General features: G+C 41.3%; 1 protein-coding gene across 1 annotated transcript in view; it reads left to right on the top strand.

The window, feature by feature from the left end:
- The window catches only part of SMARCAD1 (SWI/SNF-related, matrix-associated actin-dependent regulator of chromatin, subfamily a, containing DEAD/H box 1), an 88,096-nt gene that overhangs the window by 16,819 nt on the left and 57,517 nt on the right, over nt 1-13,760 (top strand). The window contains exon 2 of the mRNA XM_052642000.1: nt 5,340-5,517. Within this exon, the coding sequence (XP_052497960.1) occupies nt 5,340-5,517 (178 nt within the window). The remainder of the gene's footprint in view (nt 1-5,339; nt 5,518-13,760) is intronic.

The following is a 13,760-nucleotide window of genomic DNA, read 5'->3' as shown; positions in this document are numbered from 1 at the left end:
GCCCACTCCAGTGTTCTTGCCTGGAGAATCCCGGGGACGGGGGAGCCTGGTGGGCTGCTGTCTATGGGGTCGCACAGAGTCGGACACGACTGAAGTGACTTAGCAGCAGCAGAAGTCTTTTAGGCTGTCTTCATTCTTTTTCATTCTTTTTTCTATATTCTGTTCTGCAACAGTGACTCTCACCATTCTGTCTTCCAAGTCACTTAGCCATTCTTCTGCCTCAGTTATTTTGCTTTTGCTTCCTTCTAGTGTATTGTTCATCTTTGTTCTTTAGTTTTTCTGGGTCTTTGGTAAATATTTCTTGCATCTTCTCCATTCTTTTTCTGAGATCCTGGATCATCTTCACTATCATTATTCTGAATTCTTTTTCTGGAAGTTTGCCTATCCCCACTTCATTTAGTTGTTTTTCAGGGGGTTTTATCTAGTCCTTTCATCTGGGACATAACCCTCTGCTTTTCCTTCTGGTTAACTTTCTGTGATGTGGTTTTTGTTCTAGTGCTGCAGAATTGTGGTTCTTTTTGCTGCTTCTGTCTGCCTTCTGGTGCATGAGGCTGAGGCTTGTGTAAGCTTCTGATGGGAGGGACTGAGCATGGGAAAAACTGGGACTTACTGTGGTCGGCAGTAAAACTTTAATCCAATTATCTGCTGATGTGTGGGGTTTTGCTTCCTCCCTGTTAGTTATTTGGCCTGAGACAACTCAGCACTGGGGTCTGTGGGCTTTATGGTAGGGTTAATGGGAACCTCCAAGAGGGCTTATCCTAAGGGGCACCTTCCATGACTGCTACTGCCAGTGCCTTTGTCCCTGTGGCCATCCATTGCCAACCCACGCTTCCACAGGAGACCCTCCAACACTAGCAGGTAGGTCTAGTTCAGTCTCCTGTGGGACCACTGCTCCTTGCCCCTGGATCTTGATACTCTCAAGATTTTGTTTGTGCCCTCCAAGAGTGAAGTCTGTTACCCCTAGTCCTGTGGAAGTCCTATAATCAAATCCTGCTGGCCTTCAAAGTGAGAATTGCTGGGGACTCCCAGTCCCTTTACCAGATCCCCAGGTTGGGAAGCCTGACATGGGGCTCAGAACCTTCCCAATAGTGGGAGAACTTCTTTGGTATTATTGTTCTCCAGATTGTGGGTTACTCACCTGGTGAATATGGGATTGATTTTATTATGGTTGCACCCCTTCTACCATCTCCTTGCAGCTTCTTTGTCTTTGGTCTGGGGTGTCTTTTTTTTGGTGGGCTCCAGTGTCCTGTTAATGGCTGTTTAACAGCCAGTTGCAGTCTTGGTGCCCTTGCAGGAGGAGATGAACATGTACCCTTTTACTCTACTCTCTTGAACCAGTCTAATGTATATTTTTTGATGGTGAACATTGCATATCCAGTAAAAGCTCTTAGTAATTTAGTACCTATAAGAGAGTAAAGTGAAAGTCACTTAGTCATGTCTGACTCTTTGCAACCCCTGGAGTATATAGTCCATGGAATTCTCCAGGCCAGAATACTGGAGTGGGTAGCCTTTGCCCTCTCCAAGGGATCTTCCCAACTCAGGGACTGAACCCAGGTCTCCCGCATTGCAGGTGGATTCTTTACCAGCTAAGCCACAGGGGAAGCCTGTAAGAAAGCCCAACTTTTTTTTTCTATCTTATTAATGAAGCATATTAAATGTGAATTTTAAAATTATGTCCTCCCCATATATTTTGTATTATAATCTGTATATAATAAGTAGGGCTTCCCTGGTAGCTCAGCTGGTAATGGATCTGCATGCAATGCAGGAGGCCCTAGTTTGATTCCTGGATTGGGAAGTTCCCCTGGAAAAGGGATAGGCTACCCACTCCAGTATTCTTGGGCTTCCCTGGTGGCTCAGATGGGAAAGAATCTGCCTGCAATGTTAGAGACCTGGATTCGATCCCTGGATTGGTAAGATAAGAGGAGAAGATTAAAGAAAAGATGAATATATAATCAGTTCAAGAAACTCTAGTGCTCCTACTACTCACTAAAAGAATTTTTACCACCCGCCACTCCCCTGCCCCCAAACAGTAAGACTTCTTTGAAAAGCTTGTTCTTCACTTTGAAAAAAGCTTTTTAAAGAAAAGTGGACAGTCCAAATCATTTTGTCATAGCCCTTTTCAAAAAGCTGGACACCTGTTGAACTGTTAAAATTACATGCATTCAGTTCAGTTCAGTCACTCAGTTGTATCCAACTCTTTGCGACCCCATGAGCTGCAGCACGCCAGGCCTCTCTGTCCATCACCAACTCCCAGAGTTTGCTCAAACTCATGTCCGTTGAGTTGGTGATGCCATCTAACCATCAAATCCTCTGTTGTCCCCTTCTCCTCCCACCCTCAATCTTTCCCAGCATCAGGGTCTTTTCAAAGGAGTCAGCTCTTCGCATCAGGTGGCCAAAATATTGAAGTTTCAGCTTTAACATCAGTCCTTCCAATGAACACCCAAGACTGATCTCCTTTAGGATGGACTGGTTAGATCTCCTTGCAGTCCAAGGGACTCTCAAGAGTCTTCTCCAACACCACAGTTCAAAAACATCAATTCTTCAGTGCTCAGCTTTCTTTATAGTCCAACCCTCATATCCATACATGACTACTGGAAAAACCATAGCCTTGACTAGACGGACCTTTGTTGACAAAGTAATGTCTCTGCTTTTTAATATACTGTCTAGGTTGGTCATAAGTTTCCTTTTAAGGAGTAAGCGTCTTTTAATTTCATGGCTGCAATTACCACCTGCAGTGATTTTGGAGCCCTAAAATATAAAAGTCAGCCACTGTTTCTACTGTTTCCCCATCCATTTGCCATGAAGTGATGGGACCAGATGCCATGATCTTAGTTTTCTGAATTATATGCATTAAGTTTAGGTTAAATTTATGATGCAATAAAGGTCATTTTTAGTTTTATTTGTGGTTTGTGATATATCAGGACCACTGTGTAAAAGCAGAGTTCATAGTACCTTTAATACTTATTTGATAAGAATTAGACTATCATTTTATTACTTTACATAAAAATCAGAATTTGTAAGTATCTTCATACAAATGACAGTTAACATAGCTGTGATTTTTTTTTTTCCCCCAAAGTGGTTTTTCACCCCAGGCACATTAAACATTTATAAAATTGTTCTGTTTGAACAGTTTTGTGATTTGCTTTTCAGTAATGTTGCTAGGACTTCATTGCAGGAAGAAAAATGTTTTTTTTGTGTCCTCTAAGAGATTGGTTATGTAAGCCTTGATTAATGTTATTTACAAATATGACTCAGGAGCCTTATGATAGTGATTGCTATCAGTTTATGACAGTTAATTGTGGGAAGGTCAAGAGTTTTAGCGTACCAGGATTTAGACTCTGGGTCTTGGATTTTAGGTCTGATACTTTCCCTTGTATGACTTTGGACAAGTTGCTTCCTCTGAATCTTAGTTTGTCTATAAAATGAGGATATAATGTCCCCTTGGGGTTATTGTAAGTATTGAAAATGTGTGTCACTTCTGGACTTGATACTGAATAGTGGCTAATGGTAGCTTTTGTTTTCTAAATTGGTACTTTTTAATTAAAATTCATGTGATCATTCCTTTTTAAAATGTATCATTAATTGGCCCTCATATCTATGGGTTCTCATCTACAGATCAGCTACAATGGAAATATTCAGAAAGAAAAATTCCAGGAAGTTCTAAGTAGCAAAACAAATTTGCCACATACACACTGCAACCTTTTATGTAACTTTCACGTGTGTATTTACAACTCTTTACATAGAATTTACATGAATCAGGTATTATAAGTAATACAGCTGTGTGCATATGTTATATGAAAATACAGGACCATTTTATTTAAGGGACTTGAACATTCCCCCATTTTGGGAGTGGGCAGGGAAGTCCTGGAACCAGTCTCCCTAAACCTCACAGATAATGCAGGACAACCGTATTCACTAAACCAAGACACTGAACACTTTAATATGAATTCCTTAAATCAGGAATTCCTCCTCCTGTATATAAGGGAGAATAATTTTGAAACTCAGCCCTTGGAGAGAGGAGACTGCAATAGAATATTATACCTACCTGCTTTGGATAACAAGTGATGCTGACTTTATTAGTGCTGCTGCTGCTGCTGCTAAGTCGCTTCAGTCATGTCCGACTCTGTATGACCCCATAGACAGCAGACCTCCAGACCCCACCCCGTCCCTGGGATTCTCAAGGCAAGAACACTGGAGTGGGTTGCCATTGCCTTCTCCGGACTTTATTAGTGAGGGCTGCCATAACAAAATAACACAGACTGAGTGACATAAAAAGCGGACTTATTTTCTCCCATATCTAGAGGCTAGAAGTCCAAGATCAAGGTGTCGGGTTTGGTTTCTTGTGAAGGCCTTTCTCCTCAGCCTCCTCCTCCCTGTGTGCCCACGTTGCCTTTCCCCCATGCACACACATCCCTGGTTTCTCTCTAAGAACATCAAGTCATTTTGGATTAGGTTACTAACCTAACTGACTCATTTTAACTTGGTCACTTTTATGAAGGACCTGTCTCTAAATATGTTACATTTTGAGGTGATGGGGGTTGGAACTTTAGCATAGGAATTTTGGAGGGGACATAATTTTTGGACATAATATTCCCTGGTGGCTCAGATGGTAAAGCGTCTGCCTGCAATGCGGGAGACCTGGGTTCGATTCCTGGGTCAGGAAGATCCCCTGGAGAAGGAAATGGCAATTCACTCCAGCACTCTTGCCTGGAAAATCCCATGGACAGAGGAGCCTGATAGGCTACAGTCAGTGGGGTCTCAAAGAGTCAGACACGACTGAGCGACTTCACAGATATAATTTGGCCCATAACACCAATATTTGCATAAGAGCTAATGTATGTTGGATATTAACAGTGTGCCAATTTCTAAATTAAATTCTTAATATATATCTTCTAATTTTATGTGCACATTAATCCTGTGATTATTAGCATCTCTCTTTTATAGAGGACACTGAGACTTAGATTAAGTAACTTGACTGAGAGATGGGATTGAAATTCAAGTCTTTTGGGCCCTAGTGTCCATGTTCTCTTAGGTAAGAATTGAGTACTAGGAAACAAAATCACAGAGAAAAGAGGGTTGAAATATACAAACCGCTATTTTGCAGTGTCCACTAAGGTCTTGCTAGTAAGTAACCTCTGAAGTGCAAAATCATTTAACACCAGCCCTGGTTGACTATTAATTTTTTCTTTGAAAATGGGGAGGAGGTTTGGTTTAATATGGAACCATGAATGAAGCTAAAGATTTTTGGCACATGATTGTGTTAAGACAGATTTGCACAAACAAAATTTGTCTTATTTTCAGGTTGCTCAAAATGCTTTTCTGCTTTTTGTCTTTTGCAGAAGATTCTAGTGTTCCAGAAACTCCAGAAAATGACAGAAAAGCAAGTATATCATATTTCAAGAATCAAAGAGGGATTCAGTACATTGATTTGTCTTCTGATAGTGAAGATGTTGTTTCCCCAAATTGCTCCAGTTCAGTTCAAGAGAAAAAATTCAACAAAGACACAGTGATTATAGTGTAAGCAACTTAATAGGTTCATTATATTTGCATGTATAACCCCGCCTTTTTTTTTTGTAAAAGTTGACTTATGTTGAAAATTTTTGATAATTTCCACCCCACTTTTTTCCTTTTCCTGACTGCATCATAGTCATTTTTTCGTAACGTAGAGACATGTGTGTGTGTATGTATATGTTTATGTGTATGTGTGTGAGAGAGATTGATTCTGGACTGATTTTCTCTATTATTATTATTATTATTATTATTATTATTTTTAGTTTGACCTCACAAGTTGGCTTGTGGGTTCTTAGTTCCTGAACGAGGGATTGAGCCCAGGACACGGCAGTAAAAGCACTGAATCCTAACTAATGGACCACCAGGGAATTCCCTCGGTTCTGATTTTCAGGAAAAAAGTTCACTTTGAGTAAATATTTAATCTTTTCATTCTCCATAGATAGGGAATTTATTTTAACAAGTACCTTTGATCATTTGTAACTACTTCCTGATTTGTTCTTGAATCTGATTGACATTTTTGGACATTTTGGGGACACATTCAGTGAGCTAGTACAGTGCTTGTATGATAGATAGAAATGTAGTAAGTAAATAAAAAATGCAGTATGCCAAATAATAAATCTGATGGGAAAAGGCGAGGGAGAGGGGATACAGGATTTGGGGCCAGGGTTAAGGGCCAAGGGTAGAGTACATGGTTGGAGAAGACTTCATTAAGAAGATGTTGCTTGAGCAGAAATGTGAATATGCTGGGAGGGGCATTAGGAATATCCTGCTTAGTGACCTTTAGTGGTGTTATGCCTGTTTAGGGAGAAAGTAGTGGGTTCCATCATCATGGCAGATAGATGGGGAAACAGTGGAAACAGTGACAGACTTTATTTTCTTGGGCTCCAAAACCACTGCAGATGGTGACTGCAGCCATGAAATTTAAAAGACGCTTGCTTCTTGGAAGAAAAGCTATGACTAACCTAGACAGCATATTAAAAAACAGAAACATTGCTTTCCCAACAAAGGTCCAGCTAGTCAAAGCTGTGGTTTTTCCAGTAGTCATGTATGGATGTGAGAGTTGGGACTATAAAGAAAGCTGAGGGCTGAAGAATTGACGCTTTTGAACTGGTTTAGGAAAAGACTCTTGAGAGTCCCTTGGACTGCAGGGAGATCCAACTAGTCCATCCTAAAGGAGATCAGTCTTGGATGTTCATTGGAAGGACTGATGCTTAAGCTGAAACTCTAATACTTTGGCCACATGATGCGAAGAACTGACTCATTTGAAAAGACCCTGATGCTGGGAAAGATTAAGGGCAGGAGGAGAAGGGGTCGACAGAGGATGGGATGGTTGGATGACATCACTGACTCAATGAACATGAGTTTGAGTAGACTCCAGGAGTTGGTGATGGACAGGGAGGCCTGGCATGCTGCAGACCATAGGGTTGCAAAGAGTTGGACACAACTGAGTGAACTAAACTGACTGACTGGGGCTAATGCTAGAAAGTGAAGGACCTAAGGTCACAAGGTGAGGAGTAGAATAGGGAAAGGACTTTATCAAGTTAATAAGCCCATAGGCTATTTGGCTTTTATTCTGAATGAGAATAAAAGGAGCTAAAGGAGCTAAAGGATCATACTGAGCAGAGGAGTAAAATGACCTGATTAATATGTTTAAAAGTCTTTAAGGGTATAGGAAAGTGGTAGTAGAATCATGAATACTTTTGTAATAACCAAGGCAAAAAAAAAAAAAAAAAAAACGGATGGAAGCTTAGACCATTCTAGTACCTATGGGAGTGAATAAGAAGTAGTTAGATTCTGGATATACTCTTGAGGTAGAGCAGAGAGGCTTTATTGATGGATTGCAAATGGAATGGGAGAGAAGGAAATACGGATGACCCTAAGATAATTTGACCTGGGCAACTGGAAGGATGGAGTTAACAGTAACTGGGATAAGGAGGACTGTCTTGAGTATGATAGAGAACAGCGTTAGAAGGAAAGATTGGCAGTTAAGTCTTGGACATCTAAGTGGACGTGTCAGGTAGGCAATTTAGATTTGTATCATTAGGTTCTGGAGAGAGGTTTAGGTTCCACATCTAAATTTAGGTGTTGTCAGGATGAAAACTGCAGTGTTAGTCGCTCAGTTATATCTGACTCTTTGTGACCCCATGAACTACAGCCCGCCAGGCTCCTGTGTCCTTGAAATTCTCCAGGCAAGAATACCGGAGTGAGTTGTCATTCCTTTCTCCAGGGGATCTGCCTGACCCAGGGATAGAACCTGGGTCTCCTGCATTGCAGGTCCTTGATATTAAAAGATACATGATTAGATAAAATCACTAAGAGACACTGTAGTATAGCTGGAAAACAGACAATGCCTTCGTTGGAGGACTTAGGCCAGGGGAACTCTTGATTTTAGGAATGGAGCAACATGAGAAGAAACTTATAGAAGATTCTAAGAAGGAGCAGTCATTGAGGTAAAACTCTAAAGGTTGTGTGATGAGAGGCTAAGTGAAGAAAGTGTGATGCAAGAGATCAAGACTGTCCTCTGCTAAGATGAGGATTTCCCCTTAAAATGAATTTCCTTTTATACATAAGCTTAAGTGAACATGCCTTTGTCCTAAATTTTACTCTGAAATAAAAAACAATGATGATCCTATGTGGTAGATCCTGAGGAAATTTGCTACATTAGCACTCCAAATTTTACTTTTTATTTTGAAAAGAATTTAAATTTACAGAAAAGTTACAAGAAAAACCAGTTTCCACAATCCTTTTAAAAAGATTCATCCTTTGTTAACATTTTCCCACATTTGCTTGTCACCTTCATATAATAAGGGCTTCCCTGGTGGCTCAGAGGTTAAAGCGTCTGCCTTGCAATGCAGGAGAGCTGGGTTCGATCCCTGGGTCGGGAAGATCCCCTGGAGAAGGAAATGGCACCCCACTCCAGTATTCTTGCCCGGAGAATCCCATAAACAGAGGAGCCTGGTGGGCTACAGTCCACGGGGTCGCAAAGAGTCGGACATGATTGAGCGACTTCATTTTCATATAGTAACAATGAGAATTATTGTATTTTTATTTATTTTTTTATGACTGCACTGGACTTTCTCTAGTTACAATGAGTGGGGACTACTCCAGTTGCAGTGCTCAGGCTTCTCATTGCATTGATTTCTCTTGTTGCGAAACATGGGCTCTGGGCACTCAGGCTCCAGTGGTTGCAGCTCACAGGCTATAGAGCACAGGCTCAGTAGTTATGGTGCATGGGCTTAGCTGTCCTCTGTTACGTGGGTTCTTCCTGCACCAAGGATCAAACCTGTTTCCCCTTAAATGTAAATTGATGTACTTATTCCTCCACCAAGAATGTCTTATAATGAAAAAAAATAATCAGCTGAACGAAGCTTTGTACTTAGTAATGTAGTTGTTTCTCCCTCTGGTTTCAGTTCCTTATCTTTTGATGAACAGATAACAAACAGTTTGATTTCAAGGAAGGTGGTTAGTCCAGGGATCATATTTTGAGTGCTACTCTATAGTAAGATTTTCTTTAGCATCATGCACTGGGTTTAGTTCATCATGTGTCTTTAGTCTGGTTTAATCTGAAATTATCTCAGCCTTTTTTTTTTGATTCCCATAATTTTCGTTAATTGTGACAGTAATAAACCAGGTTTTTTAGGATGTCTGTCACTTTCTATATGGCTTCCCTGTGGCTCAGACAGGAAAGAATCTGCCTGCAATGCGAGAGACCCAGGTTCGATTCCTGGGTCCGTAAGATCCTCTGAAGCAGGAAATGGCACCCCACTCCAATATTCTTGTCTGGAGAATCCCATGGACAGAGGAGCCTGGCAAACTACAGTCCACTGGGGTTGCAAAGAGTCAAACATGACTGAGCGACTGACACTTTGATTTTTTCAATTTCTACACCCCTAATGCGCCCAAGAATTGATGCTTTTGAAGTGTGGTGTTGAGAAGACTCTTGAGACTCCCTTGGACTGCAAGAAGATCAAACCAGTCAATCCTAAAGGTAATGAGTCCTGAATATGCATTGGAAGGATTGATGCTGAAATTCCAGTACTTTGGCCGCCTGATGTGAAGAACTGATTCATTGGAAGAGACTCTGATGCTGGGAAAGATCGAAGGCAGGAGGAGAAAGGCATGACAGAGGATGAGATGGTTGGATGGCATCACTGACTTGATGGACATCACTTTGAGCAAGCTCCGGGAGTTGTTGATGGACAAGGAAGCCTGGTGTGCTGCAGTCCATGCGGTTACAAAGAGTTGGAAACGACTGAGCAACTAAACTGAACTGATACCATAGATCAGTTTATCAGTTTTTCAACAGTGCATAAGAGAGTTTACCCTTCTCTCTGTAGAGTTTTGTTTGTTCTTTTCATCTCTCCTAATGGATGGACTAAAGTTGAATTCTCAAGCCTGAAATTGGAATTCACCATTTCTTCAAGTAGCACCTTTTTAAAGGAATGGCATTTGGAAATCTGGGAATGAGGTGTGTTCTTTCTTTGCTGTTGGGTGAAACGGGATTGTCATTGCCCTTTGAGCAAGAATGGGTTAGGACATGAGAGAGAATGTTGTGGGGTTTTTGTTGTTGTTGCTTTTAAAATCGTAAGTTTGTGATAATATATTTTATTCTGACCTAATACTGTAAGACTCTTCCTTGCCTCTCATCTGTTATTTCCTTCTCTGATAGTGAGACCTCTGCTTCCACCAGTATCATTATATTTGCTAATTTGTTGTCACCCAGTGTACGTATAATAGTTTCAGAATTGCTGTTGTCATACTGCTTGACTGTAAAGCCCACTAAGAGTTTAAGATTTGTTCATAAGTTTTATGTTGTCTTTAGGTGAAGGATGGTTACAGTACTTGGATTATTTATTGAAAATTTTCTTTGTTATTCACTTCAAGTGTAGTTCATTATGTTAATTTTTGTTTGTATTCCTTTTAGGGGTTTTTTCCCTTGTCCCTTTTAAAAAAATTTTTTACCTTCAAATATTTAAAATATTGACATGGTTCCAAAAATCAAAACTCTATATAGAATGTGCTTAGAGAATAATTGAAGTAGGAAATGGCAACCCACTCCAGTATTCTTGCCTGGAAAATCCCACGGACAGAGGAGCCTGGCAGGCTGCAGTCTGTGGGTTTGCAAAAAGTTGGACTTTACTGAGTGTCTAAGCACAGAGAAGTAGTAACTTCCTGTCCCTTCTCCTACCAGCCTCTTCCTCCTCCCAGCTCAGAACTAACCAGGTAGTTTTTTGTCGTACTTTGTTTTTCTTTCGTGTATCTTTTTTTTCTTCTTTGCTGCACAGAAGTTAGCACTCTATATCTTGTGCTGTGTATGAATAAATAATGTGTATGTATGGGACTTCCCCTGGTGGTTCAGACGGTAAAGCGTCTGTCTGCAATGCAGGAGACCTGGGTTCAATCCCTGGATCGGGAAGATTCCCTGGAGAAGGAAACGGCAACCCACTCCAGTACTCTTGCCTAGAAAATCCCATGGATGGAGGAGCTTGGTGCAGGCTACTGTCCATGGGGTCGCAAAGAGTCAGGCACGACTGAGCCACTTCATTTCTTTCTTTCATTTCATAGATGTATGTGTACATTTATTCTTTGTTTTATTAATTTCAGTTCAGTCTCTCAGTCATGTTTGACTGTGATCCCATGGACTGCAGCACGCCAGGCTTCTCTGTCCACCAACTCCTGGACCTTGCTCAAACTCATGTCCATTGAGTCGGTGATGCCATCCAACCATCTCATCCTCTGTCATAGATGAGATTTATTAACTTAGCAGTATGTATATATATCCTGGAAATCATGTCAGCTCATAAAAATCCCTATTGTTTTCACAACACTGTTTTCCACTGTTTTATATAGTTACAATCAGTTACAATCAACGCATGGGCCTTTTTAATTATTAGGGTTTCTTAACCTTGACACTGCTGACATTTTGGGCCAGGTAGTTCTTTGTTATGAGCAGCTGCTCTGTATGTTGTAGAATGTTTAACAGAATCCCTGACCTCTACCAGTATTTGGAAAACTCAGCAGTGGCCACAGGACTGGAAAAGGTCAGTTTTCAGTCCAGTCCCAAAGAAAGGCAATGCCAAAGAATGCTCAAACTACTGCACAATTGCACTCATCTCACATGCTAGAAAAGTAATGCCCAAAATTCTCCAAGCCAGGCTTCAGCAATACGTGAACCTTGAACTTCCTGATGTTCAAGCTGGTTTTAGAAAAGGCAGAGGAACCAGAGATCAAATTGCCAACATCTGCTGGATCATGGAAAAAGCAAGAGAGTTCCAGAAAAACATCTACTTCTGCTTTATTGACTATGCCAAAGCCTTTGACTGTGTGGATCACAATAAACTGGAAAATTCTGAAAGAGATGGGAATACAAAACCGTCTGACCCGCCTCCTGAGAAATCTGTATGCACTTCAAGAAGCAACAGTTAGAACTGGACATGGAACAACAGACTGGTTCCAAATAGGAAAAGGAGTGTGTCAAGGCTGTATATTGTCACCCTGCTTATTTAACTTCTATGCAGAGTACATCATGAGAAATGCTGAACTGGAAGAAGCACAAGCTGGGATCAAGATTGCTGGGAGAAATCTCAATAACCTCAGATATGCAGATGACACCACCCTTATGGCAGAAAGTGAAGAGGAGCTAAAAAGCCTCTTGATGAAAGTGAAAGAGGAGAGCGAAAAAGTTGGCTTAAAGTTCAACATTCAGAAAACGAAGATCATGGCATCCGGTCCCATCACTTCATGGGAAATAAATGGGGAAACAGTGGAAACAGTGTCAGACCTTATTTTTTTGGGCTCCAAAATCACTGCAGATGGTGATTGCAGCCATGAAATTAAAAGACGCTTACTCCTTGGAAGAAAAGTTATGGCCAACCTAGATAGTATATTCAAAGGCAGAGACATTACTTTGCTGACTAAGGTCCGTCTAGTCAAGGCTATGGTTTTTCCAGTGGTCATGTATGGATGTGAGAGTTGGACTGTGAAGAAGGCTGAGTGCCGAAGAATTGATGCTTTTGAACTGTGGTGTTGGAGAAGACTCTTGAGGGTCCCTTGGACTGCAAGGAGATCCAACCAGTCCATTCTGAAGGAGATCAGCCCTGGGATTTCTTTGGAAGGAATGATGCTGAAGCTGAAATTCCAGTACTTTGGCCACCTCATGCAAAGAGTTGACTCATTGGAAAAGACTGATGCTGGGAAGGATTGTGGGCAGGAGGAGAAGGGGATGACAGAGGATGAGATGGCTAGATGGCATCACGGACTCGATGGACGTGAGTGAGTGAACTCTGGGAGATGGTGATGGACAGAGAGGCCTGGCGTGCTGCGATTCATGGGGTCGCAAAGAGTCGGACACGACTGATCGACTGAACTGAACTGAATTGAACTGAACCAGTTAAATGCCAGTAGCACCTCCCTAGGCAAGACAGTCAAAAATGTCTCCAGCCACTGCCACATGTCCTCTAAGGGCAAAATTGCCTCCCTTTTGAGAACCTCAGATAGAGATAATTTTATTTCTTGGAAATGGTCTTGCTCCCTGTCTCCTGTACAGTGTTGCTAACCTCTGTCCATAGTTCATCAGGCATTCTATCAGATCTAGTCCCTTAAATCTATTTCTCACTTCCACCGTGTAATCATAAGGGATGTGATTTAGGTTATATCTGAATGGTCTAGTGGTTTTCCTAGTTTATTCAATTTAAGTCTCATTTGGCAATAAGGAGTTCATGATCTGAGCAATAGTCAGCTCCCGGTCTTGCTTTTGCTGACTGTGTAGAGCTTCTCCATCTTTGGCTGCAAAGAGTATAATCAACCTGATTTCACTGTTGACCGTCTGGTGATGTCCATGTGTAGAGTCTTGTCTTGTGTTGTTGGAAGAGGGTGTTTGCTATGACTAGTGCATTCTCGGCAAAATTCTATTAGCCTTTGACCTGCTTCAGTCTGTACTCCAAGGCCAAATTTGCCTGGTGTTACTCCAGGTATTTCTTGACTTCCTACTTTTGCATAATGAAAAGGACATGTTTTGGGGGTGTTAGTTCTAGAAGGTCTTGAAGGTCTTCCTACAACCATTCAACTTTAGCTTCTTCAGCATTGCTGGTCTGGGCATAGACTTGGATTGCTGTGATACTGAATGGTTTGCCTTGGAAACGAACAGAGCTCATTCTGTTGTTTTTGAGATTGCATCCAAGTACTGCGTTTCAGATTCATTGACTATGATGGCTACTCCATTTCTTTTAAGGGATTCTTGCCCACAGTAG

This window comes from Budorcas taxicolor, chromosome 6 (genome assembly GCF_023091745.1).
Source record: "Budorcas taxicolor isolate Tak-1 chromosome 6, Takin1.1, whole genome shotgun sequence".
Lineage (NCBI taxonomy): Eukaryota > Metazoa > Chordata > Mammalia > Artiodactyla > Bovidae > Budorcas > Budorcas taxicolor.
The sequence above is the reverse complement of the archived record's forward strand: the minus strand, read 5'-3'. Positions and strand labels throughout refer to the sequence as shown.